This window comes from Danio rerio, chromosome 5 (genome assembly GCF_052040795.2).
Source record: "Danio rerio strain M-AB ecotype USA chromosome 5, GRCz13ab, whole genome shotgun sequence".
Lineage (NCBI taxonomy): Eukaryota > Metazoa > Chordata > Actinopteri > Cypriniformes > Danionidae > Danio > Danio rerio.
Window position 1 is genome coordinate 23066012 of NC_141025.1, and position 27251 is coordinate 23093262.

Genomic DNA, 27251 nt, shown 5'->3' on the forward strand with positions numbered 1-27251 from the left:
CGCACGCCGCCACTAGGATTCACACAGACCAGTTTGAGATATGGGTTTAATGTTTCCCAAGCATAAAAATCAACAGAACAGACGTCAACGTGTACAATGTTGTTGTAGTTGACTTTTTCTGTGAAAACGTATTTGCTACTAATTATCATGCACACAAAGTATTAATATTAATAACAACATAATCATATAACGCACATTTAATAAAGTGTATTTATTTAAAACAAACATCCATTTGAATTGAATGGTGTACAAAAAGATACAAAACAGTACAATGATCAAAACAAAGTGTATAAAATGATGACGTGTAGAAATTATTACACAAAACAAAACTCTACAGTTTTAAAAACAACAGCAGTATGTCACCACAGTCTGTTATTTCCAATGGCTTTACTTTCATTGCTTATTTCAGAATTTCCTATTGTGTATTGCTAAGCGTTTATTCAACAGAAAACATTTTTTCCTTTTTAATTCAATAAAAAAATAATGTAAGCAAACACTTCTCATGAATGAAGCGCTTTAAACATTGATTTTTCATCTCACGTTAGAACTTAAACTTTAGTCTAGACCTAAAAATCTTACATTTTTTTCCCACATGCTTTCGCAATACACTCAATACACTCATCAAGTCCAGTAGACATCATCAAAATATTGCTTTGGAAAGCGAAATATGTAAAAGGCTTGGCTAAAATGACAAATATTTATAATATTTAATTAAAAAAGCTGTTTTCCCCTTTAATTCAAATTGCACAGCTCACTGGCACTCTCAAGCAAAATAATATGCAAAAATAATAATAATTTGATCCATTTTCTAACAGTGTTCCCTTTATCAAGCTGATTTTCTGATCAGACACCTATGCATCTGAATAAATCCGTTTCAGGTTTTCAAATGTACAATACATTTTGTTTTCCTGTAACATTTTGTGTTTGTTTCCAGTGAAACAAGATGAAATATGATCCAATTGGGCATTTAAACAAAACAGATGATTCTCATTGCCTATGATCAAAGCACCTAGCTTTTAATCATCATGCCACATACATGTCTTTAACATTTTGGGAATGTTCAGAACAGATATAACTGGACAAAACAATCCACACAGTGATAGAAACATCAGTACACCATCACAACATGGTGTGCAGAAGAACACTGCCGTTTAAATGATTGTTTTTTTTTCTATTGCGATGGCTTCTGTTGTGGGAACACAACTTTATGCATGCTTTCATTTGTTCTTTGGCATTTCAGTCCTAACGGCTGATGTGCTAACACTATGGCGACTCAAGAGGATTCCTGTACCTCCTCTTTGGAATGTTCTGTTTCCACAAAAACAGGTTTGTCCTTAGAGGACAGATCGTGTTCATTGGCAGCTGGCTCCTCCCTGTCTTCCTGATTGGAGTTTTCAGCTCCTGGCCCCACCTCCTTCACGTTGCCATTGATCAAAGGAGCACAGCTTCCATTTGATTGGACGACTGGAGGAGCAGGCATCTTCTCACTTTGGTTATTCTGGTCTGCATGTGTGTTGATTGGTCCGGCTGGATCAGGAAGAACTCCATCTGCAACAGCCAGCTGCTGGAATAGGAGGAGATGGAGACAGGCCAATCAAACACTTTTTATAGCTACTATTATACACTATACACTAATATAGTTTTACATTTTAAAAAAGTTATTAATTCAATGCAATATTTAAATATCAGTTTAGTTTATTAATGATTTTGTTGTTTTGGTGTAGTTTTTATATTGTGAACACATTTCTATTTAGTTTTTATAGACTTCAGTTTAAGTAATTCAGAATTAACCGAACAATTTTAAGTGAACAGTTAAGTGAACAGTGTCAACCAGAACAAAGCTTAGTGTTTGCACAGCTTAACTCTTGTGTAAAAGCTCTTAGTAATAAAAGTAAAACATTTGTTTGAACAGACGCTGAATCCAAAACCACACAAATTCAACTTGTATGAAACTGAAAAAAAGTAAAAAAAATTAAAATAATTCAGACAAACTTCTTTAAGTTATAGATAATGTAAGTATGTAGTTAAACATGACTAGTTTGTATTTTTGGGCAAATGTGGATAATGTGTTTGTCTGTAAAAGCACCATCAGCTTCATCTCTAAACAGCTGCAGGTCAGATTTGCCACCACACAATTAAAGCGTCACGAAACCCCAAAACACATTTTTTGAGACGTTGACAGTCATATTTATGTCCCACGCTGCTAAAAACACTATTAGGACTGATATATTTCACAAAAAAAGTGACAATTGGTTGTTTTTGTGTTGTTTAGAGCAAATTTGTTCTTCCGGTTTAAAACAAAATTTTAAAGCTGCAGAACGGCCATGAGATCATTGTGTAAATTCCAGTGTGAAGATTTACTGTCTGTACCAGTCACTACAATGTGACATCATTGAGTTTTCAGCACATCAATTCAGCGTCAATTCATGAGAAAGACTTGGTTCAAACCAATCAGCACACTCTATTATGAACGAGATGCAACTTCATTAATATGCGTAATATAGCTTCGAAGACTCTTTTTAGTGTTTCAGTTTTCAGAGAGACGCCACGATGTGTTCCCAACCGTAAATCAAACAAGTAGAAGAAGAAGAATTGTTCAGAGAGATGGGTCATCAGTGTTGCATGTATAAATGTGCCAAAACAAAGGTTTTGTTTCCATTTCCCCTGCGATAAGAGCACAGCTCATGTGTGGACCTGAGCAGTTGTATTACAGTGGTCTGCAAACACGAGACAAAAATATGTTTGTTAAGAAAATTTTTTAGCCAAGAGCTTTTCGATTCTGTAAATGATGAAATCCGGATTTGCAGCTTGTCTTTCTTTTAAAAAAAGTTTGTTAATTGTCCTGTCTCTACGAATTTGGTAAGTGTGTGATCAATGTTCGCTGTTTATGTTTATTCAGATGGCAAACTTAGTTCATATCGTAAGCAGTACTCTCAGTTTTTAAAGACATGCCAATATTATTTAGTTACTAAGTTTATAGTATAATCACAACAATATTATGCACTGGAAATCCTCCACTTCCACACAGCTCTTAGTATCACTGTAAATGCTGCTCTCTGAATCCCTAGCTATGTTTCCATACAGCTATTTTTATGCGCATTTTGCATATGCGGATGAAAAACTGTTGATGGAAACAACATACAGCTTCTCCTACTGCAGCAAATTTTGTTTTTACTGTTGATATTTGGCACCAGATAATCAGGAAGTGACGATTTTGTTTGCTTTGAATCGTTGGATGGAAATGCTGCTTTATTTGCACGTCTTCTATGCAATCCAGTTTTGCGCATAATGTTTATTCACATTTTTGGATGGAGACATAGCTACTGTCTATCTCCCATGTTTCTATGTTTGGGTTGCAGCTGTGAGAATCAGCTGTAGTGCACGTAATGAAACTCCCCTTTTCATCCAAACCCTTCCCTCTTTCACCACTCGACACTCCCACTTAAATAAAGCTAGCCTTACCCATTTTTCTGACTTTTTTTTTAAACTAGAGGTATGAAAACACCCTGCTGAGATGGGGGATTTCATAGCCCTTTAAGGGCACAAATTAAGTTTTGTCGACTTTAGCTGCAGTTCGGCACTTTCACTTTCATTTAGAAACATTTCATGCATGCCCCCATGACAAACGAGATATTGTATGCTAGGAACTGCTGGAGAAGTTTAGTTTTAAGGGATTATTTTTATACAGCACGACGTATAGGAGAATAGCGTCAAACAGCCGTGTGTGTATAGACTATCCTGTCACAAAATGCCAAAACAATCATTTGCAGCGAAAATCCTACACGGCAGTAATAGTTAGATTAAGGTGTTTACATGTTTACTTTCGGAGAGCAACATTTACAGAGGATCTTTACGGCCATAATATTGTAGTGATATTACTGTAAACTTAGTAACTAAATCATTTTGACTAAGGCATGTCTTTAAAAACTGAAAGAGTACTGCTGACGATACGAATTAACTTTGCCATCTAAAACATTAACAAAGAACATTGATTGCACGCTTAACAAATCTGTAGAGACAGGACAATCAACACAAACTGGAGCTGCGTCTTTTTTTTTTAAAGATGAGAGGCAAATCCAGATTTCACCATTTGCAGATTTGAAAAGCTCTTGGGTGAAAAATGTTTTTTACAATGATATTTTTGTCACATGTTAGCAGACCACTGTAATTCACACATGTGGGTCCAAATGTGATCGGTGCTCTCATAATGGGGAAATGGAAACAAAACCTTTGCTGCGGCACATTAATAAACACAACACCGACGACCCGTGTCTCTGAACAAATTTTTTTTCCACTTGTTTTAATTATGGTTGGCAACACATCTCTCTGCCGTCTGAACACTGTAACAGGTAAAAAGAGTCTTGGAAGCTATATCATGCATATTATTGAAGTTGCACCTCATACACAATAGAGCACGCTGATTTGTTTGAACCAGGTCTTTCTCATGAATTGATGCTGAAAGCTCAAAGACATCACATTGTACCTGCCGGTACAGACATCCAGTCTCCACGCTGGAATTTAAACAAGGATCTCATGGCCGTGATGTTGCTTCAAATTTTCAGAACAAATTTGCTCAAAATAAGGCAAAAACAACCAATTTTCGCTTTTTAATAGTGTTTTTAGCAATGTGGGACATATATATGACTGTCAGCATCTCAGAAAATGACCCTTTAGTTGTAAAAATGATGATTATTTTTGCTAATTTTTTTTTTTTCAGGTCATCTTTCAGTGAATGTTGTTAATTTTAGTTAATTTCAGATTTTCATTTATTGCCATTTTTTTTTCAGTTTACAAAAATGTTTTCTAATTAATAGTTTTAGTTTTCGTTTACTAAAAAAACCTTGATCTTCATCCTAGAAAAGAGTACTACAACCCCACTTACTCTCTGTAATTCAGTCATGGTTCTCTCTCCTTCTACCTGCCTCTGTGTGAGAGTCAGCAGCGTGTCTAGAACAGACTGTTTTGGGTGCATTCCTCTGTCATAGTGGTTATACATCCCACACCAGAACCTGGCAATCAACACAAACACACAGCTCCTCATTAACACCTCCATCTATGCCTTTTATTTTACAATGTTATTTTGGTGCTAAACTATTCTGTAAACAAAAAGCAATGTAGCTCATTTGTATTTGCTAACATTTTGTTTACAGCAAACACAGCTGAGTGTGAATTCGTGAATTTACACCCATCTGTGTTTGTTTGTAATCAAGAGGCAAAGTGGGTTTATCCATGTATTTGCTTGTACGTACTTGAAGTGTAGTGGTAAAGTGCTTGGTCTGAGAACTGTGCTTTCTAATGAGCGCCGGTACAAAGGGTTTCGATACTGATGCTGGTTTTCCAGAAGATGCGGCCACAGGGAAAAGGTTTTTTCATGCAACCTAAAATTACACACAAAATGTTGAAGCAAAACTACAAAGTAGAAATAAAATGTATGTCTTTTATTTTGTTTTGTTTAGCATGTGGATTCGTTCCTCACCTCATGTCTAGCCTCTCCTTCTGACAGTTGCCGATGAAGTTTCCGTACTGGCAGGCGTAGACTTGGTCATGTATTTCTATCAGGTAATGTTCGTTGAACTCAAACACACAGGGGAATTGTTGTGACAGCTGCCAGACGCACTCCAGGAACTGGGTGAACACCGGAGACGCTTCCTTTGGGTCGCTGTCCAGATGGCCACACCTAGAGCACAAACACATACACAAATTGATCCATGATGGCACAAAGATTTTTTCACATTCTAGCAACAGTGATCGCATTTAACTTTAATAATAATGATAACAATTTCAATAATATGATTACAAGTAGTTACGTATTTGTGCAAACTAAGAGATGTAATAATGCTTAAAGTGTTATTTACCTGTGACTGAATTTATGACCAAAAGAAATCCACTCTTTTTCTATTAAAACCTGTAATAAAAAAATAGTCAAATTATTAACCCTCCTGTCGTGTTCACATTCCACCCCTTATTTTAGTGTTCCTGGTGTAAATTGACCAGTCTGTTTTTAACTCCTCTTAAATTAGCAGAAAAAACATTTTTCACCATCAGATTTTAATTTAATATTCTTAAGCTGTAAACAATGTTTCAAAGTAGTGTTTAACATGAATTTATACAATTGGACAAAAAACCGCAGTGAAATTACAAAAAGGCACTGAAAATGTTTACAAAATGAGCAATAGATGACTAATAAATACTTTGTTTCATTACCAATAAGCAGTTTTCTAAAATAATTATCACAGTCTGACCAAAGAAATTGAAATTTTAATCCATCCGAATAATTTATCAACCAGCAAAGCATGAATAAAACCGCTCAAATTTTCATTCAGTCGATTAGTATTATATTTTTAACAACACTATTCAGCAATCATGCGTTTTACAAAGTTTTTTTTTATTAGTTTTAAAATGTCTCCTGAATTCCAAATATTAGAATGATTTCTGAAGAATTATGTGCAACTGAAAGCTGGGATGATGTTAGCTGAAAATTGTAGCATTGCAGCACAGGAATACATTTTATTTTAAAATAACAGAAATGTTAAATTATTGCTGTTTTTTGTTGTTGATCAAACCAAAAAATGTAAAAGTTGTTTTAACTAGTAATATATTGGAACATCTCTGGTTGTGTGTGTGTGTGTGTGTGTGTGTGTGTGTGTGTGTGTCTGTGTGTATATATATATATATTTATATATATATATATATATATATATATATATATATATATTAGGGATGTAACGGTATCAGAATTTCACGGTACGGTAATACCTCGGTATGAATGTCACGGTACGGTATTTATTGAATCATTTACAGGAAAAAAAAAAACTTTTGAAAATACTCCAAAAAAGTGCCAAAAGTGTCAATGACATACAAATTAGTCATCTATCTGTTAGCTTTGAAACAGGAACTTCAATTTTAATAACAAAAAATTATTAAACCATGTAAAAAAATAAAGTTTCAATTTAGTATTGTTGAAAACTCATCACATTCAACATTTAATCACTCACTCACTTACTTAGATATAGATGGGTTTAAAGGAAAATGATCATATAACTATAATCTGGTAAAAGCTGGTATCTCTGGGTATTTACAATGTCCCCTGCAACAGAAAAAAACCCTCTCATTTGGGACTGAGGATTCTGGGACAGAGATATGACTTGGCCCATGTTGACAGCAGTGGGCAACATTGTGCATTGTCTTTCCCCCACTTGAGAAGACAAACCATGAGTGAGATAGAGATCTCTTTGCGGTACAAGTCAATGTCTGCATCAATCTGAACAGTGTGCTGTGTTTCTGCAGTCCCCATGACTGCTATTAGTCGTATTCCCCAACTTGCAGGCACGTGCACACATAGGGCTCAACCTGTGCAGTGCACATGCCCTTTTTAGTCTTGGATAGAAAATGCCCTTCCAAATTGATCAAAAGTGCCCCCGCGACACGACACACCCTCCGTCCAGCCCTTCAGTAGACAACACCGCTCTTGAGAATGCGCGCTCAACCCCCCCTCGGCGCTTTACAATACGCGCGAGACAACACAGCTGATCAGAACGCGCGCGACAACACTGCTATTCAGTTTGGCGCGGCGACAACACCCGCTTTAGGTTCGATCATTTCCATCTTTTTTTCATCTCCGCTACTAGCAGCACACTCCATTTCCGCATTACTGGATCTGTAGCGACAACAGACCGCAAAGGATTATGGCCACGCCTGGGCTTATGGGAAATGTAGTTTAAGCTACCTCCCGTTCGCTTTATTCGCCTGAGCAAATTTTCTCAGAAGACCTATAGTTTTACCGAGTCATGCGACTTCGGTAATATCGGAAAAATTTAATATTGCGGTATGACGGTATTTACAATACCGTTACATCCCTAATATATATATATATATATATATATATATATATATATATATATGTGTGTGTGTGTGTGTGTGTGTGTGTGTGTGTGTGAATTAACTATTTATAATTGATGGTATATAGATACATCATATATATCTATCCAAGTTTTAGAAACAAATAATAATTTGACTTCTAATTGATCATTTGGTATCAGCACAGAAGTGGTTTATATTAAAGGTAAAGGCCTCTAGATTACGCGTATTCTCCAAAAATAAAATATGATCATGCCTTGATTTTTAATTATTTGATTAGTTGTTGATGATGATGTTGTGTATGACTCCCATGAGCTTGGAGGACTGCATCCATACATCTCTGTGGATTCATCTTCAATGCCTCCCTCCATCTTACCCCAGACATGCTCAATAATGTTCTTATGTCTGGCGACTGGGCTGGCCAATCCTGGAGCAACTTGACCTTCTTTGCTTTCAGGAACTTTGATGTAGAGGCTGAATTATGAGAAGGAGCGGTTTACTGCTGAAGAGTTTGCCCTCTCCTGTGGTTTGTAATGTAATGGGCAGCACAAATTTCTTGATACCTCAGGCTGTTAATGTTGCCATCCATTCTGCAGATCACTCGCATGCCCACAGACTGAATGAAACCCCAAACCATGATTTTTCCTTCACCAAACTTGACTGATTTCTATGATAATCTTGGGTCTATGCTGGTTCTACTGCGGTCTTCTACAGTGTTTGTGATGATTGGGATGTAGTTCAACAGATGATTCTTCGGAAAAATCAGCCTTCTGCCACTTTTTCAAATGATCAACTAAAAGTCAAGTTATGCTCTTACAACTAGGACTGACAACAAGACTTTTGTCGGGTAGTGTATAGTGGGGAAAAAAAAATTATATATATATATATAAACAGGATTTATTAAAATAAACATGAATATATAGCTTCATAGTTATAAGTAACCTCATAGTAAACAAAGCCATGACCTCCCTATTGTAGAGACATAAATGTGAGTGGACGCTTAAAGATCAAAGGACCCCTGTGTTGAGGGCAGAGGTTAAAGGTTAGTGTGTAATTACCATGAGGCCTTTAATAGTTCTGTAGTATGGATCCAGCAGTAAGCAAGCCAGAGAGCAAACCTGAGCAGTTCTGTCCCAACCATCGGAACAGTGTACTAATACACTCGCTCTCTCTTCACACACAGCCTACGACACAAAACAAAACCCCTGAGTAAATTAGAAAGACACACTAACAGGTGTCAGTGTGCGTAGAAACAGAACTGAAGTCAATACCTTGGCGAGGAAGACCCCTGCATCCATCACAGATTTGATGTGTCTCAACCAGCCAGAGTTCTCCAGTCCTGTCAGATAGTCACTCATAGAGGGAGACTTCATAGAGCAAACTGGAGGAACACAGATACAATCACATCACCTACTACCGGTTTATAACCAGTACCTTACTGCACCGACTTACAAACATAAGACTAATTGAGAGTTTAAGGCTGCAAATAACAATTATTTGGAAAATTAATTAATCTTTTGATAATTTCTTTGTTTGAATGCTTTGATTATTATGTAAATGCCCAAATATCACTTATATAATTGTATTAAATATCATTTTAGTCCTGTATTTAATAATGTTATTCCACATGTTGTCCTTCAAATAATGTACAATTGGAAGGCTATGAAAACAAATACAGTATTTGAATCTATTAAAGAGTTAAATATAGAGATGACACTCTAAAAAAAGTGTAAGTTCACATTTAAACACTTCCAGTAGAAGTAAAAAATGTGTTATTTTTAATCGAGAGACATCAAAACAAGATATTAATACTTCATTCATTCAATACACAAATGATTAATAGTTATGGACAAAATATGTAAACAGAATTAATTTTGTCTTGAATCTGTGTCTTCATCAATAAAACTTATTTGACACAAATGATTAATAGTTCAATTAATAGTTGCTATCATAAAATGGTTTTCATTTAATTGCTTTCCCACTTGTTTGTAAGGTGTAATATGAGTTTGTTCATCACACTGATGAACATTCCAGCCCAAAAAATATGTATAAACAGATAAAGACTTTTTAAGTCTATCCTTACTTTCAGTTTTGTAGCCTGGTGTAACTCCCTCTCTGTTAAAAGTAAAAATAAACTTTTAAGGTTGGTAAACATAGTGAGTAAAATCATTGATGAGAGACCAACACCTCTCACTGATTTATTTATAGCAGCGACAAAAAGAAAAATCTCCACTATTGTGGAAGACTCTTTACATCTCCCATCTTTTACATGGTTCCTTTAAGTTACTTCCATCTGGCAGACGGTATAAAGTCCTTTTAGCAAAAAAAAGTAGAAGAAGACATTTGTTCCCACTGCCATTGGTTTTAAATAGGATTTTGTAAATAATTGTGTAAGTGTATTTATGCTTTGTTGTTGTGTGTTAGCCTCTTTCTAAAGACAATTTTCTAACCCCTCTGGGATAGACAATAAGGTTTACTGAATTGAATTGAAGAAAGGGGCATGGCAAAAGTGACCAAGTGGTCAGAAGAACAAATTTCAATGCAGGATAACACCAGACGGAAACAGTAATGTTCCTCAGTTAAAAAATTTGCAATCGTATTACTGACAATTTGTCTTAATACCAGGTGGAAACTGGGCCTTGTAAGTTAAGCACTGAAAGTAAATTTTAACAGTATCATGTATCTGTCAAGCTTACAAGTCTGTTCATTTCATTAATAAGTTATTGCAACCCTAATAGAGTTTGCACTACTGGTCCTAATGAAAAGTTTCCTCTCACCCTCCAGCAGTTTTTGCAGGCTGCTTCTCATGACATGGATGTTTTCAATTCCCTGAAACTGGAACCTGATATTGGAGTAATTGTCCTCGTTCTCATAGCCTTTACCAGCTGCACGGTTCGCCATTGCATTCAACTGACAAAGACAAAGACACATAGATATTTTACACCACTATTTCCAGAGGGTCAGGGTTACAGCAGTTTACTCTCTGAAAGAATTGAGAAAAGCGTTGCATGTCCTGTTTTCCAGTATTGGTGAAACATGTAACAGGCAACAATAAACAGAAAGTATATAATGCAATATTTGTAAAGCATACTAAAATTAAATACACTAATTACTGAATTAATTGTGTAATATGTAGAAATGGCACATAGTGGGTAAACTTGGTATTGTTGTCCAAATTTAAAATGTTGAACAGTTTTTTTTTTACCTGGCCACTTCTATTCGACATGACGAACATGCACAGATTGACGACAGCAACTTCAGCTGCACAATATTGGAAAAATCTGATATTGCAATACTTTTCTTCGATAAATCTTGTGATATGATTACCATTAGGGTGGCATGGTGACTCAGTGGTTAGCACTACAAGAAGGTCGCTGATTTGAGTACCGGCTGGGCCAGTTGGTGTTTCTGTGTGGAGTTTGCATGTTTTCTTCCTGTGTTTGTGTTGGTTTCCTCTGGGTGCTCCGATTTCCCCCACAGTAGAAAGACATGCACTATAATTGAATTGAATAAACTAAATTGTCCAAAGTACGTGTGTGAATGCGAGAGTGTATGTGGTTTCCCAGAACTGGGTTGCGGCTGGAAGGGCATCCACTACATAAAACATATGCTGGAATAGTTGGCAATGGCGCAGCTGTGGCGACCCCTCATAAATAAGGGACTAAGCCGAAAGAAAATGAATGAATACCATTTCACAAGAAGGTTTAAATAGCTCTATTTGACAGCTTTCTGGAAAGCTTTAAGGTGAAGAAATTTAATAATCACAATGCACTTAAATAATGACTTAAAAAATAAGTTAAAACTTCATAATTTTTATGTTTTTTGGGACAACTTATTTGTTTCCACTTTAAAAGTTTCCACTTTTCCAATTTGTAAAAACAATGAAGTTAACTTAATTGATTTGAGTTGAGACAACATGAAGAAATTGTGTGGAACCCAGCATTTTTACACTGCACATAAAAATGCTTTTCTTATTTAGCTTTGTCGCGTTTCTAGTCCAAATATGTAAAAAAAAAACTAAGGTCAGGTAAAATATTGTTTTGTTTTCACCTTCAGAAAATAATGTGTCAAAATTAAAGATTTTTTCCCTAAAACAAGCTATATTATCTGCCAATGGGATAAGTAAAATAATCATAACCTAGATATTTGGACTAGAAATGAGAGAATAGTTCTAAGTAAGAAAAACCTTTTTTGATCAATTGATTAAAAAATTAAATTCAATTAATCTTTCTTACACCTACAAACATCATCATTTCTTGTGTCCAAATGTTTTAAACCCTCTTGAAATACTAACAGTCACCTTAAAAACATATGCAAAAGATCAAGCATTTAAACTGTTACATCTCATTTCAGAGGCTGCTACAGGCCAGAGGTCGCATTTTCAACAAGTGCACAGTACACATATTGATACAGCCTTTATGACTTAATGAATGAAATACCCTGTTTTACATGTGCCCACATTTTGAAAGAAGAATAACCAACTTAAGCATTGTTTTTCATTAAGAATGTTTCTGAAATATCTGCAAACGTATTGTGGTATTTTTTTTTTATTTAGAAAAATCAAAAGTACAGCGCCACAATAGATCATTTCAGCATCAATATTGCAATATCGTGTGTGTTTGCAATAGTCACATGGTAGGATATGCAATGTTGAGTTAGGATTGCAGTTGATCAGCAAAGCAAGTGAGAATGGATGAGATTTACCATAGTATAACCATAACAGAGCGAAACTTTATTAATTGCATGTGTTTTAAAGACATTTCAAGAAAGTTTAAAGCATTTGGGCACGAAAATGTATAACAATTGTAACTTTAATGAAGAATAATTTAACAGAATTATTAATACAGAGACTATAGAGTGTCATTTTACATTTATTAATCAATTTCTGTAATTAAAAACCACAAAGCACTGTTTATTTTACTTTTTTCTTTGCTCTATTGTAATTATTCCTATTTGCAATATACTTATTATCTTTTATACATGATTCACACCCTTACAAAACCACTATAATTAATTTAAATTCAAGATTTATTCAAGAGTTGTTTAAGCCATCTAGTGAAATTGTACTCTTATTGCAATGTATATTGCAGAAACAATAAATATCACAATGCCAGATTTCTCCAATATCCTTTAGGCACTCATCTCATTTTTAATCATTAGTTCAATAAATAAAGCTGGGGTCAGATGTCAGTAGGTGAAGGATTACATTCCTACAGTACATGTGCATCAGAGCATTCAGGGTTGAAAGTTTAAAGATAAACACTTACGTGTCCCATCCTGGACTTGTCACCCTTATGTATATAGAAAGGTTAAGGTTAAAGGTCGCACCTTGGGCCGTGTGTCCACTACATATATAAAGGGAGAGTTTGGATTGGCTTGGCTGATGGCCTGAAGCATCTGCTCGTCTTCCACACAGCGGGAGTTCAAACCTGACAAAGGCTGACTGCAGCGACAAATCGCAGCCTGAAAGACAGCAGCACAAAATGCAAAGAATGTCAATTTGGTAATAATTTGGTTGGCATCACAACTTCTTGTAATACTTGCACAACCTAAATCCATGCACAAGTCATTTTGTAAAACGCAATGAAATCAAGAATTTGTAATTTGTTAATTATTTTAACTTGTATGTAATATAATTGAATATATTTAAACTTAACTTATATATCAACTAGGGTTGGGCATCTAAGCTATAATGCCGATCCGATACGTATCTCGATACAAAGAATACGATCCGATATATTAGCGATACATTTGTGACATATTGCGATGCAACACGATACGATTCACACCCATATCACGATACGATGCGATATTTCAGCGCTAACTAATTAGATCAAGTTTATGAGATTATGTGAAAGATGATGCTGTGCCATTGAATGAGTTTGATTATTTATAAACCAAGCAAAACCAAGACTTTTTTTTACAAACTGGCTTTTCTCTCGGAGCCAGAGTGTCAGTTTACAGTAGAGGGCCATTTTAGATAATATAGCACATATTATTTAAGTATTTTCAAGATAAACAGAATGTATAAGTGCAATATATATTATAAATGTATATATTTGCACTCTTTCAACATAAATAAATTTAGCATTGCACAACAAGAATTGTGATTTAACTTTTCAACTATGAAAACAAGTTTTACAAAGATATATTTTGCCACTGATTATTCAAAACTTAAGGTTGTGAACTAGCAGTGTTATGCTGCTTTGAAACATCACTGTCACTGTAAACAACAGGCTAATAAAAATATAACAAACCAGCAATCTTCTTGCTGTGAGGTGGTCAAACTACCCACTGTGCCACCGTGACACCCAATTATTTTTATCATTATTATTATTAATATTATTATAATTAAATAAAAATTAACAGGAGGAGGTGTTTAAAACTTTCGTTCTCCGTGACACTAGGCTGAATATCTTTGCAGATGAACAATGCAATAGCATTCGTTATTGGCGTAGAGCGAGCAGAACTGTTGCGCATGGAAAAAAAAACTTGCAATGCTTTTCTCACCACTTTTGGAGCTGGTTGAAGCAGTGCGAAAGCCGGGGATGCAGAAACACTGGAAGATGCTTTCACAACAACACCGTGGCGCCGCTTCAAGTGAGATATCAGATTAGTCGTACTGCCCGCGTATTTTACAGATGCGCGGCACATTTTGCAGATTGCATCTGTCCTGTCATGTCGTCCATCCTTAAATCCATAATGTTGCCATACTTTAGATTTAAAACTCAGTGGGGAATAAAATGTTTGTTTTGCTTCTCGCGCTTTCTGAGGGCGCTCCACTAGCTTCATCCGCACACCTGATACATTGAGTTGTAGTGTGTGCACATCCGCAAATCCGTTGCTAAGGCTTACTTTATGTAGGTCGATTAAATTATGCGCCAAAAACAGGTTAACAACACTTGTTAATAAATAAAAAATACATTCTATATTAAAAATATAAGCTGTATCTCGGAAAAACCGATGCATCTCGGAAAAACCGATGCATCTCGATTTGCTTCCAAAATTTCATTCATCCTCTGCTGCTCTACCGATGCACTCGCATCGTGCACGCGCATGACCGCGTATCGATACATATCGGTTAATCTTCCCATCCCTAATATCAACACATTTTAACTTTGATGGCTACAACATAAACTACCTGACAAAAGTCTTGTCGTCGATCCTAGTTGTAAGAGCAACAAATAATAAATTGACTTCTAGTTGATCATTTGGAAAAGTGGCAGAAGGTAGATTTCTCTGATGAATCATCTGTTGAACTACATCCCAATCAATACAAATACTGCAGAAGACCTATAGGAACCCGCATAGACCCAAGATTCTCACAGATTCAGTCAAGTTTGGTGAAAGAAAAATCATGGTTTGGGGTTATATTCAGTATGGGGGCATGCGAGAGATCTGCAGAGTGAATGGCAACATCAACAGCCATCAAGGCATTTGTGCTACCCATTACTTTACAAACCACAGGAGAGGGCAAATTTTTCAGCAGGATAGCGCTCCTTCTCATAACTCAGCACCCACATCAAAGTTCCTGAAAGCAAAGAAGGTCAAGGTGCTCCAGGATTAGCCAGCCCAATCACAAGACATGAACATTATCGAGCATGTCTGAGGTAAGATAAAGGAGAAGGCATTGAAGATGAATAAAATAAAAGAAATCTAGAGGCCTTTGTCTTTCATATAAGCCACTTCTGATACCAAATGATCAACTAGAACTCAAGTTATTATTTGTTGTTTCTAAAATTTGAATAGGCGACAACCCTTTCATCAGGTAGTGTACTACCAACAAAGCTAGAACAGAGGCAATTTAAACATGCTTCACATCAAATTTTCTTTTAAACGTACCTTACAATTTGCCCCAATGTCTTAAAGTGCTGTCTAAATGGGGAGTTACTGGGTTGTGGAAAACAGCCATTGTAAAGTGAATGTGCTTGTATACCTTTGTATCTTTGTGATAGTAAGACAGAACAGGCAAACGCCCTCGGCTCCTAAATTTGGCACTGCCTGTTACCGTAGCAACACTGGCACTTTTAGGGAGTCCTAGGATGGATGGATAAGTGCTACACATCTGTGAATAAGAGACAAGGAAAAACGATTTGACATTATTCACTATAAAAGTAAAACATAAAAGCATTCTGCTGAGGTTTTGGAGTCGGTACAATATTTTATGCACAGCATGGAAACATTAATTTAATCAAAAATACAGTAAAAACAAAAATATTGTGAAATATTATTACAGTTTTAAATATCTGGTTTTTATTTTCACATATTTTATCATTCAAAAAAGCTGACTTGGTTGTCAAGAGACATTTCTTAATTTTTATTTACCACAAACATTGGTACATGAACATTAGTTTGTCAAATCATGTATTTACAGTATCATAATGGACCCAAACAGGAACATTGTATGCTAGGTTGACATGTTATAGGAAGATGCTACCTCAAAGTTTTTGTTGATATGGCTAATTTCCCAATAATCATTAGAGAGGCCCATCCTGTTGAAGTCATTCACCACACTGATCAACTCCCAACCCCGTCTCCGCTCCTCCTCGTTTTGATGTGGGTTATAGAGGAAAGCATAAAGCTCCTCTTCTTTGACTGAAATCATACAGTAACACAGTTAAAGTTTGAGAGCAAATGTTTGGGCCAGTCTTCATCATATATGTATTTTGCAGCATGTAATATACATAAAATAAAGATTTACTATTGAGGGTTTGGCTTTATAGACAGTCCTATTTAGAGTCTTCCATCAATTATCAAACTTTCATGAGAATTATGTCAATAAAAGAGTCTCAAAACAGTCCATTACTCACTACAAAACGTAAAGGTAAGAACTGCCTTTTTACTTCTGAGTATTCTCTAATAGACAATAGCAAATAAATCTACTTACTTATGATTCTGAATCTACATACGAGCGATATATCACCTTAGTACAAGGTTTGTGCAGGTTTCACCAAGCCAAATATAAGACTTTTAAGACCCTTTTCAGTCGACTTAGATTAAAATTTTAAACTTAAAACACTAAGAATTTTTTCTAATGGCCTAGTAACTAGTTTTTCAATTCATAAAAGATAATGGAGATGTGTTGCTTAAGTTTTCTTTCCCTTATTTGCCCCATTTTATTTGGATAATTTGCAGTAAAACATCTAACTGCTGTTGTGAAATCTATCTCTTTGCAATAAAAAAACTTAAATATAAATAAAAAGTTTTGAGTTGGTTCATTATTAGGTAGCTTTACTTGCACATAAAAAATGAAGACTCGTTTAAAATGACCTACAAGACAATATTTCACTGAATTTAAGACTTTTAAAGGCCTAAAATTTTGTTTTTGAAATATAAGACTTTTTTTAAGCCCCCGCGGACACCCTGCCTTAGTAGTCATCAGCTATTGGCAATATGTCTAACTATTACCAATGCACAATATCATCATCTATTAGCACAACAAACCACTGGTTTGAAATTGAACAGTCAATAAGAAAGGATACGAAACATCCCTTGCCCTGTGACTATGTTCATTAATTATGTAACAGTTTTAAAGATAAAGATATAGAAAATTAGCAATGGTGCATTGGCAACTCAACAAAACATTTTTATAAAAATTTTAAATTAAAGCTAAATAAAAATACAAACATGTAAACTACAATTACTAAAACTAAAATCAACAAAAATGCAATTAGAATAGCATATACATAATTAAATAAATAAATGATGTACAACATGTTTTCTGCCTTGCATACACAAAACAAATCATATCATTGCATCAAAGCACCAGTGAGCGTGTTACCAGGTTGAAAAAGCCGTAGAAGTGACTGATACACATCCTGACAATCCCTCTCTTTTTGAAACAGCAGATGCAGATGCTGGAAGGTTTTACAGCGGATCAACAGTGGACAACCGGACGCAGTTAACAGAAGTTTCTCCACTGACAAGATGTGATGATGCAGCACCTTCAAACACATGGAATTGACACAGACACTGTTATCAGACATATCTAGATGTGTTTTTTACATAAGAAAAAGCCAAACGATGCCTCCAAAAATCATGTAACGTAGGCAATACATTTGGTTTGAGGCCTACTTCACCCACAAAAAATATATTGTGTAATATGAATTATATTTTTATCAGTGGCTGTACTGTCTTAGCCATGTCATTTCTGTCTTGTGACCTATTACACCAGTTGTTGCACCACTGTTGTTCACAAATCCTGCTCACGTGTGTTTTAAGACCTAAGCAAACATTTCAAGCAAGATTAAAGAAACAATATTATTTGTTGTTTGATAAAAAACTAAAGGATTATTTCACACAAAAATGAAAACTCTGTTATTAATTACTCAACCTTAAGTCATTCCAATCCCCTGAGATCTTTGTTCATCTACAGAACAGATGAAATCCAAGAGCTTTCTCATCCTGGTGCAGCAATGGTCAAAAGATATTCAAAGTCCAGAAAATAAACCAACAACATTGTCAAAGCATCCCATGTGAGTTCAGTGGCTCAAATGTAATCATACAAATCTCCATGAACACTTTCATGTGCTAAAGAAACTGTAAAATCAACACTGTTATATGTCTTTTTTTCAGTCCAGTCAAGTCACTAAAGCAGGTCACACAATGGATGCGCCGTGACACAGCGCGCGCATGACAGTTAAAAGTATTGCACACCAGACGCGCACATTCGCATGCTATTTAAAATGAAACTATTTAGATAGCGCTCTGTGGCGCGGCAGAAATATGAACAGTGCCCTGTTCATATTTCATGAACAGGCATGCAGGCAGCTGCCGACTTGTGGCTACGGTGTGTATAGCGCGACGCCGAGCAGCGCTTTGGGTGTGTGACCCCCTTAAATGCCTTTACAACAACCAGTATGACGGTTGTTTGTTGTGCTCTTTACTCTAATAGCAATACATTGTACTGCCTATATAGTAAACGCACACCCTGATGACCTGACATGGAAGAGAAAACATTGATGAACAAGGCTGTTTTTACATGTTTTTTGGCACATAAAATTGTTCATGGAGCTTCAGATGACTACAGCTGATCTGAAGTCACATGAAATCTCCCGACAGTGTTTTTGCTTCCTTTTCTGAACATCTCACCAATGTTAGTTTACGTGACTCTCAGATTTCATCTAAAATATATTCAATTGTGTTCTGAAATGAAAGAATGCCTCAGAGGATTTTCAGCTTTGGGTAAACTAATCCTTTGACTGCATTTAATATAGTAAAGACTATGCTGTGTTTTTTTAACATTTGATTAAGCAAATTCTGTTACACAATACTGTTAGATTCCATAGAAGAAAAATAAAACATACAGCTTGGATCATTTCATTTGCATTTCATTTATTCATTTTCTTTTCGGCTTAGTCCCCTTTATTAATCAGGGGTTGCCACAGTGGACAAACACTAAATTATTACACCGGATGAAAAAAATACATTGAAAGGAGTGTTCAATGTCATGCTGAAGCTGCAAATCTTGTTCACATGTTTGGACCTGTGCAGCTTTGTTTGCCCTTCCAGCTGCAACCCATCACTGGGAAACATCCATAAACACTCATACACTATGGTCAATTTTAGCATAGCCAATTACCCGTACCACATTTCTTTGGACTTGTAGGGGATACCGGAGGAAACATAAGGAGAACATGCAGCGAGAACATGCAAACTCTACACAGAAATCCTAACTGACCCAGCCGAGGCTCAAACCAGCAACCTTCTTGCTGTGAGGCGATTGTGCTACCCACTGCACCATTGCATCATCTCAAAATAATAATCATTATAATATATTGATTTATTTCCAGAAAGAGCTATTTGAATGCTCTGGTGAAATTGGTTTTCTATAACAATATATATTGCTTGCTAAATAAATAAATAATAAAGTAAAAATCATTTTTAGGTTGTTTTTCCAATATTACACAGCCCTACCACTCAAGTCTCAAACGGCTTCTCACCTACCATACAGTGAGGGTTTAAGGTATGACCAAAATTCTATTTTAATGCTATTTCATGGAAACAATAGATTTCATTTTAAGTTTGTTATTCCAGAAAATCAATAAAAGGGGTTGTAATAAATAAACATACTTCAGGAATTAAAAGTGTTTTTTTCCCTTTTTTGGAGGACTTTTGGAAAATTGACACAAAAATGCACAACACTGAATTTTTGTCAAACTCCTTTTGGCTGAGCTGAAGTTGATATCTGTTCAGTTTGTGTGTTTAGTTCTGTAGTTAGGTTTGTGATTCTTCCCCCATAAGTGTTAGCTTCTTACAATAAATTATTTAGATGTTGCAGTATACACAAATTAAAAAACAAATCAAGTAGGACTGACAAATTATTCAGTATTTCATCATTCCACCCATCCCTACTATACAGTATAAAGATGGATCCAGGCAAATACAGAGACAGAACATAGCATATTCTGTATCCGGTGGCCAACATTACCCATGTTTCTTTGCGTGTGTTGCTGGTTTGTTCCACATAGATAAGATGAGTCGCGGTCAAGTAAAGAGTGCCCAGAGCTGACTTCTTTTCAGTGTACCTGTTCAGTAGTTTCACATTCTCCACCTGCAAAAAAATACATTGAAAGGATCGTTTAGTGTCAAGCTGAACCTGCAAATCTAGTTCACATGTTTGGACCTGTGCAGCTTTGTTTCCTTGGATTCAATTTCAGCTATTACATCTATTAAAATTGATCATTCTCTGTTAATTGGCCTGTCTGGAGTTCCACCCCCTGATTGTCAGTTACCATTTTATTTTTCTGAACGAATAGCTTTTCTGTCATTATTAGCTAGGTGATGTATTTTGTTGCAGTGGAAGTCTCCTCAACTCGCATCCCATACTCAATGGATTAAAGACACCTTAATTTCTGTCAAATTAGAAAAAAATATATGAGCAATTCCAGCGTTATGGATGTGACATTTGCAGTAAAAACTCAACACATAAATTGACAGAGAAAGTATATGTTAACATTATATTGAAAAATTTTATTATATTTTCCAGAGCAACTAGCCACAGAGTTATGGGAGCATAAAAATATCAATCTGTAAACATGTTTTGTACTTTAAATGAGGAAAATAAGCATGCGTTATGGATGTGACAAAAAAAGTCTGCGAGTTTACAGTATACAACATACTTTGTAGAAGTTCTATGAATTAAACTGCACAACCCAAAATAAATAACGCTACTCAAAATAAGAGTTGGCTCTCTATAAAACAGAAATGATTGGTTTTATTTTATTTAATATTTTTACATTTCTGAGGAAAAAGTGTCGTTATGGATGTGACATCTCTCCGTTATGGATGTGACGGATGTGAAATTACCATTTGTGTGACTTTGGTAAATCAAATAGAATAGTTTGAAAACATTGACAGATGCATTTTTGAGTATTTTTAAAGTACTGTAAAATACTTGCTTACACAAAAAACCCAGAAACGGTTTCCGTATTTTGGTAAAAACGTAATTTTTTTATGGCAAGGTTGACATTTGCACGGAATTGCTCATATATATAATCTTTGAGGTTCAGTGATCAAATTTTCTAACATTTGGTTGCCATTCTTGGAACATGTAAAATCTCTGAAACTTGAAACATTTACTGTAGAATAAATGATTGCCCACAGGGGTGAACTCAGTGTAGAGAGGATAGGAGGTGAGAATGTGGTTTTAGGCGGCAGGCTAGATTGACCGTCAGGCCACCGGGAAATGTTCCGGTGCTCCCTATGGCCAGTCCACCCCTGGTTGCCCATCTTGCACTTTTAGTCTGTACCTGTACCACCAGATGAGTACTAGTGCTGATATTGCACAAGCATACAACTCTTCTTGACATAAAAACACAAGTTTGAAGAACGTGCCACCCCCTAGTCTATTCAGTTCAATATATTGATGATGCCCAATAGGGTTATAGAGCGGTTCATTTTTAATTTTTGTAATCGATTTTGTACTGTTTTCTCTTTTACTTTTGTTTGTTGATGCCCAATTCACACGGGGCTTCAGCGTCAATGCTTGACAGAGGGCGTGTCTAAAGATGGGGCTGACGCGATAGTCATAGCAGCGTCAGCCAATGAAATTAGTCAGAGCTGTTGTATACTGTCTGAGCTGTTGTATTTGCATACAGCAATCTGATTGGCTAACGTTCCCGTTGGCACTTGAAAAGTTGAGAAAGTCCCAACTTCTGCAGTGAGTAACGACACTGAAACGGCGCTGACGGATCCACATTGCAGTTCGGCAACCTCTGACATCACCCATTCAAAGTGAATTGGAAGCGTTAACACTGACCCCTCGTGTGAATGGGGTGTAACTGACATAAAAGTATTATAAATAAATCTTTTTTTTTTTTAAAGGGATAGTTCAACCAAAAATGTATATCCTGTCATCATTTTCCTACCTTTCACTTATTTAATACCCAAGTCTCTTTCATCTCTTGAATACAAAAGAGGATTAGGAGAGTAATTTATTTTCTACTGTGAAAGTCAAAGGGCATTTTTCAAAATATCTTCTTTTGTGTTCTGTAATAAATAAATTCATTTAGGTCTAAATTAAAACCATATGAGGGAGAGTAAACGGTGAGGGAGTTTACATTTTGGGATGAACTGTCTCTTTAAGAGGAACATTTAGTGCAGAATGTTCAACCAATGAATACAGGAGTTAGTCTGACATATTGATGAAGACTAAGGGTTGCAGGAGTCCCTCAGAGAGCAGAACCCATCATCCAGACTATGTTTAACACAATAATAGGAAATCCTGCAGAACCTCTTAGGACTACTGTCAGCATGTCCTGTTCCTCCTTCTCTCCACAATTTTGTCATTTTGGTTACTGAGTAACCTGCAATGAAATAGCATAAGATGCCACTTCAGGACTTAAAGAACATTTTATACTCTTTCATTCTGAAAGAGTCAAAGTCTGAAGTATTTGTCTTGTTTATAAGCCTGAGACTTGATGAAGTAGTACTACTGTTGAGTAAATCATTGAAACAATCCTACATGTGTTGACTGAGGATACCAAAACTAGGTGTTATTTGGTAAGGTGTGATCTCTCTTGTTTCTATAAAGCATGGTGAATTTCTATATTTGTGCATGGATTGAAATCTAAGGTGAGCTTCGATATGTCCAGTTCAGATTGCATTAGTCTGACTGACTTGCTGGCAGAGCAGATGTGAGCAGATGGGTCATCTGTTAATGCAGACCACAGTTCCTGCTAAACTGCTGATTCAATGTGACATATTTGAGCTGACCCCTCCATGCCCCTCAGACTCATCCACAAAACACACACACACACATCCCAGCATACATTCTTGGCAGAATTTCATTAACCGTTCATATGACCAAACAATGTTTACTAAAAAAAATTAAACATTCAGCACTGAATGTACAATAAAAAAGTTTTGCAAATGAAATGGCTAGAATTAAAAGGATAATTTACCTCAAAATTTAATTATTTACTCACCCTCAGGTGGTAACAAACCTTTAGGATTACTTTATTCTGTTTAAAAAAAAAAAAAAGAAATATTTAAAGAATTCTGAAACCCTGCAAACACTGACTTTCAAAGTAGAAATAATGCATACTATGCAATTCGAGGATTAGAGGTTTTCAGCTTTCTTCGAAATTTCTTCTGTGTTTGACAGTTTGGCACAAGTAAAGGGTGAGTAAATAATGACAGAATATTCAGTTATTGGTGAACTATTCTTTTAATGATTATATACATAGAAACAGCCAGGTTTTCAAAGAGACCATTTTAGGCAAACTGTATGAAGGATCAAACCTGCAAAAGCAATAAATAACTACACAAATATATAAATAAATCCATAAATTCCTGCATAAATAAATAAATAACCAAATCAAATAAATAAATGTATATACAGTGCTCAGCATAATTGAGTCCACTCCATTTTAAAAATTAAATATTTTTGTCCAATTCCCAGTGAATATAGGCAATGTTTTTGGTGCACTTAAACAAAACAGATTTATTAAAAAATATATATTCAAATAACATTTTGTCACCAAACATATTTTGAAATTGAAAGACAATATGATTAAATTCAAGCAAAATATTGCACACACAAAAATACACCTTACAAAACTCATTTTTTCCATTCTTTGCTTCTTTTGATTTTTCCAGTGTTTTTTTTATTTGTATTTAACATTTATCTTTAGCTTATGCATTAAAGTGTAGTGGTTTTAGGACTATTATGACAAGTTATTTTGTTAGATAAGCTCCAGATTTGGTTCCAGTACTGACTAATCTAGTGTATGCACAAGTATAATATTTTATAGCTTTCTATTAAAAGTATGAATTTAAAAGAGAGATTTGTGAGTCGTGTACTTATGTATCCAGAGCACTGTATGACAAATGTGTATGTTATATAAATGTATTTATTTATTATTTAATTTTTGCATGAATTTATGGATACATTTACTTATTTATTTATATATTTGTGTATTTATTTATTTAGTGTTTTGCAGGTTTTGTCCCCCATAAAACCAGACAAAGGCTTTGAAGATGCATTTTTTATTATAGGTTTTTTTTTTTTTAATAATGTACCCAATATTCGGCATGGGCCGGTATAAGATTCTGATGGTATGATAACCTTGGATAAAAATATCATGGTACCACGGGTACCACAGTATTGTATTGTGATTACTGCTCAAAAATAAGTTCTTAATAAACGTCTGGGTAAACAATCACTTTTCCCCAATTGAACACAATAGATTTTAATTTAAGAAACTTTTAAAATATTTTGGACCAGTAGCTTTTGAAGTAGAGGTTCATTTTCTGCAGGAGATACGGTTGCCCTAAAAAACTAAATAAAATAGTTGTGAAAAACAGGTGTAAAAATACCTTAGGAACCGTATAACAGAAAACTTTGGCGGTATTAAAACCTTGATTTTTCCCAAGCGTGGTAATTGCGTGGTACAAACAAACATAACGAAAAATATTTCAATACCTGGATAATAATATAAACCACTGTAAATATAGAAAAATTGTACTATAACCATATTTAGTAAACTGAAAAACAATCAATGCTTCTTAACTGAAAAGTAAATATGTTCTAATAATACTTGTAATTTTTTCAGAACATAATTAATATATTTTTCTCAATATACATTAGACATTTTTTTTACAAAGAAGTATCATCCTTTCAAAATTTGGGATGGAGTGCATCTGCTTGCATCTGGATTTTGAGAGAATGCGTTACTCCTGCAACTGAAAACCCCTTTAAAAGTATTCACTTTGATTGCGGTGAGTAACATCAATCAACAGAGCTTAAAATGCTTCACGTTTTAACCAGCAGAGTAAATGAAACCTCGAAATGTGTTAACAAACCGATGCAAAACGCTTCCTCTGCGTGTTTTACATCTGTCGACAGTTTAGTTTATTGACATCTCACCAATAAATAGAGATCTGCCGACTTTACACGAAAACACCTGCTGACTCAGACCTACCTTCGGCGTTATGATGTGCTCCATGATTTCACTGTTTTATCATCCAACTGTCCACGCTAAACTTTCGGAGTTTGGGTATTTAGGAGTTGTCATGTTTGTTTCAGGAACTTGCTGTCGCGTTCCTCCCTAACATGAGGACTACAATCATGTCAGCTAACGGGAGGAAATATCGCGAGAAGTCAGCGAGCTACGTGATTTCACTGACTTTTGCCTGCCTGTTCTTTGCTGAACGGCTTGTTTCGGCTTGATTCTTTCTTACAAATAAGGTTAAGAAAGTTAAATGTAGCAAGCTTGAGATTGGTACTCCTAATTAGTGTGAGAAAAATTAAGAAAAAACTGAGAAAAAAATCACATACCCAGCCAAGATAAAGAAATGAAATAATTGTAGGAGACCAGGAATGGGGTTAAGCAGTGGTGCAGTAGGTAGTGCTGTCGCCTCACAGCAAGAAGGTTGCTGGGTCGCTAGTTTGAGCCTCGGCTCAGTTGGCGTTTCTGTGTGGAGTTTGCATGTTCTCCATGCGTTCGTGTGGATTTCCTACAGGTGCTCCGGTGCGGTACAGGTGAATTGGGTATAGGCTAAATTGTCTGTTGTGTATGAATTTGTGTGGATATTTCCCAGAGATGGGTTGTGGCTGGAAGGGCATCTACTGCATAAAAACTCGCTGGTTAATTTGCCGGTTCATTCCGCTGTGGTGACCCTGGATTAATAAAGGGACTAAGCCGACAAGTAAACGAATGAATGAATGAATGAATGAATGAATGAGACCAGGAATGACTAACACAATTTTTCTTTTTTAGTTACATGACTGAAACTTTTAGTCAAAGAACCGACATTTGTCCCCTACAAAAATGTCAACAATTAAAAATTTTTGAACTATATCACAGATTTTGTGAGATGATGACAAATACAAAGTGGTCATTTGGTGGTTAAGGTTGTAACACATACTGGGGTAAGTTGTAACCAGGCACGTGCACACATAGGGCTCAACCTGTGCAGTGCATATGCCCTTTTTAGACTTGGATAGAAAGTGCCCTTCCAAAATCATCTGAAGTGCCACAGTGAAATGAACCGCAAACTTAAATGCATATGCTTTACGCAGCGGATCTCCTTCCAGCCGCAACCCATCACTGGGAAACATCCACACATACACTATGGACAAATTAGCCTAATCAATTCACCTGTACCGCATGTCTTTGGGCTGTGGGGGAAACCGGAGCACCCAGAGGAAACCCACACCAACGCCACGCCACGGGGAGAACATACAAACTCCACACAGAAACGCCAACTGACCCAGCCGAAGCTCAAACCAGCGACCTTCTTACTGAGAGGTGCACGTGCTAATCACTACACCCCAAAACAGTTTAGTAAATAGAAATATGAAAGTGATGTGATTGGATTAAACATTTTTAATTTCAACAATTTTTTTTTTTTATTCTTTGGGATAAACAAACACAAATACAACTTATTAAAATAATATAATTGATTTATTAAAAAATTAAGTCAATTATTAAAAATATTTTATAAACAAAAAAACAGACAATGAAACTGCAAATTTTGTACAATATTCATTTTATTTAATTTCTCTTCGCCTTAGACCCTTATTTTTCAGGGGTCGCCTGCACTATGGAGTTAGATTAGTATCTAAAGTAATTAACTCAAATGACACAATAGCCGCATTTCCACTATCAGGCCAGTGCGAGCCAGGGCTTTTATCGGGCCAGGCCGGGCCAATCGCCCGGGAGGTTGAGCAGTGAGGCCGAAATCATGTCGCCTTTCCACTGTGGGGCTAGTAGCCGCAGCGCGTCACGCAAACCCCGCCCCCAGAACATCCCCCGAATCAAACGTCACTCAAACCGCCCACTTCAGCGAGAATCATGCAGATAAAGCACATCATCACGAAACTATTAAAATTAGGACAACTAAAACAAACAAATGACACGTTACTATACAGCAGTACAACGCATGTC

The 27251-nt window shown here is 35.8% G+C and overlaps 1 protein-coding gene across 2 annotated transcripts; it reads right to left on the reverse strand.

Moving 5' to 3' along the window:
- Positions 1–192: 192 nt before the first annotated feature.
- On the reverse strand, positions 193–25453 carry mtmr8 (myotubularin related protein 8). Of its 2 annotated transcripts, none has more exons than XM_087251473.1 (14): positions 25284–25434; positions 20288–20410; positions 17639–17801; positions 16295–16452; positions 15794–15922; positions 13186–13320; positions 10635–10767; positions 9129–9238; positions 8916–9041; positions 5856–5905; positions 5477–5677; positions 5250–5378; positions 4883–5009; positions 193–1561 (listed from the first exon to the last, which is right to left on the reverse strand). In XM_087251473.1, the coding sequence occupies exons 1-14, from the start codon at positions 25305–25307 to the stop codon at positions 1274–1276; spliced, it is 1896 nt and encodes a 631-aa protein (XP_087107599.1). In that variant the 5' UTR covers positions 25308–25434; the 3' UTR covers positions 193–1273.
- Positions 25454–27251: the final 1798 nt, after the last annotated feature.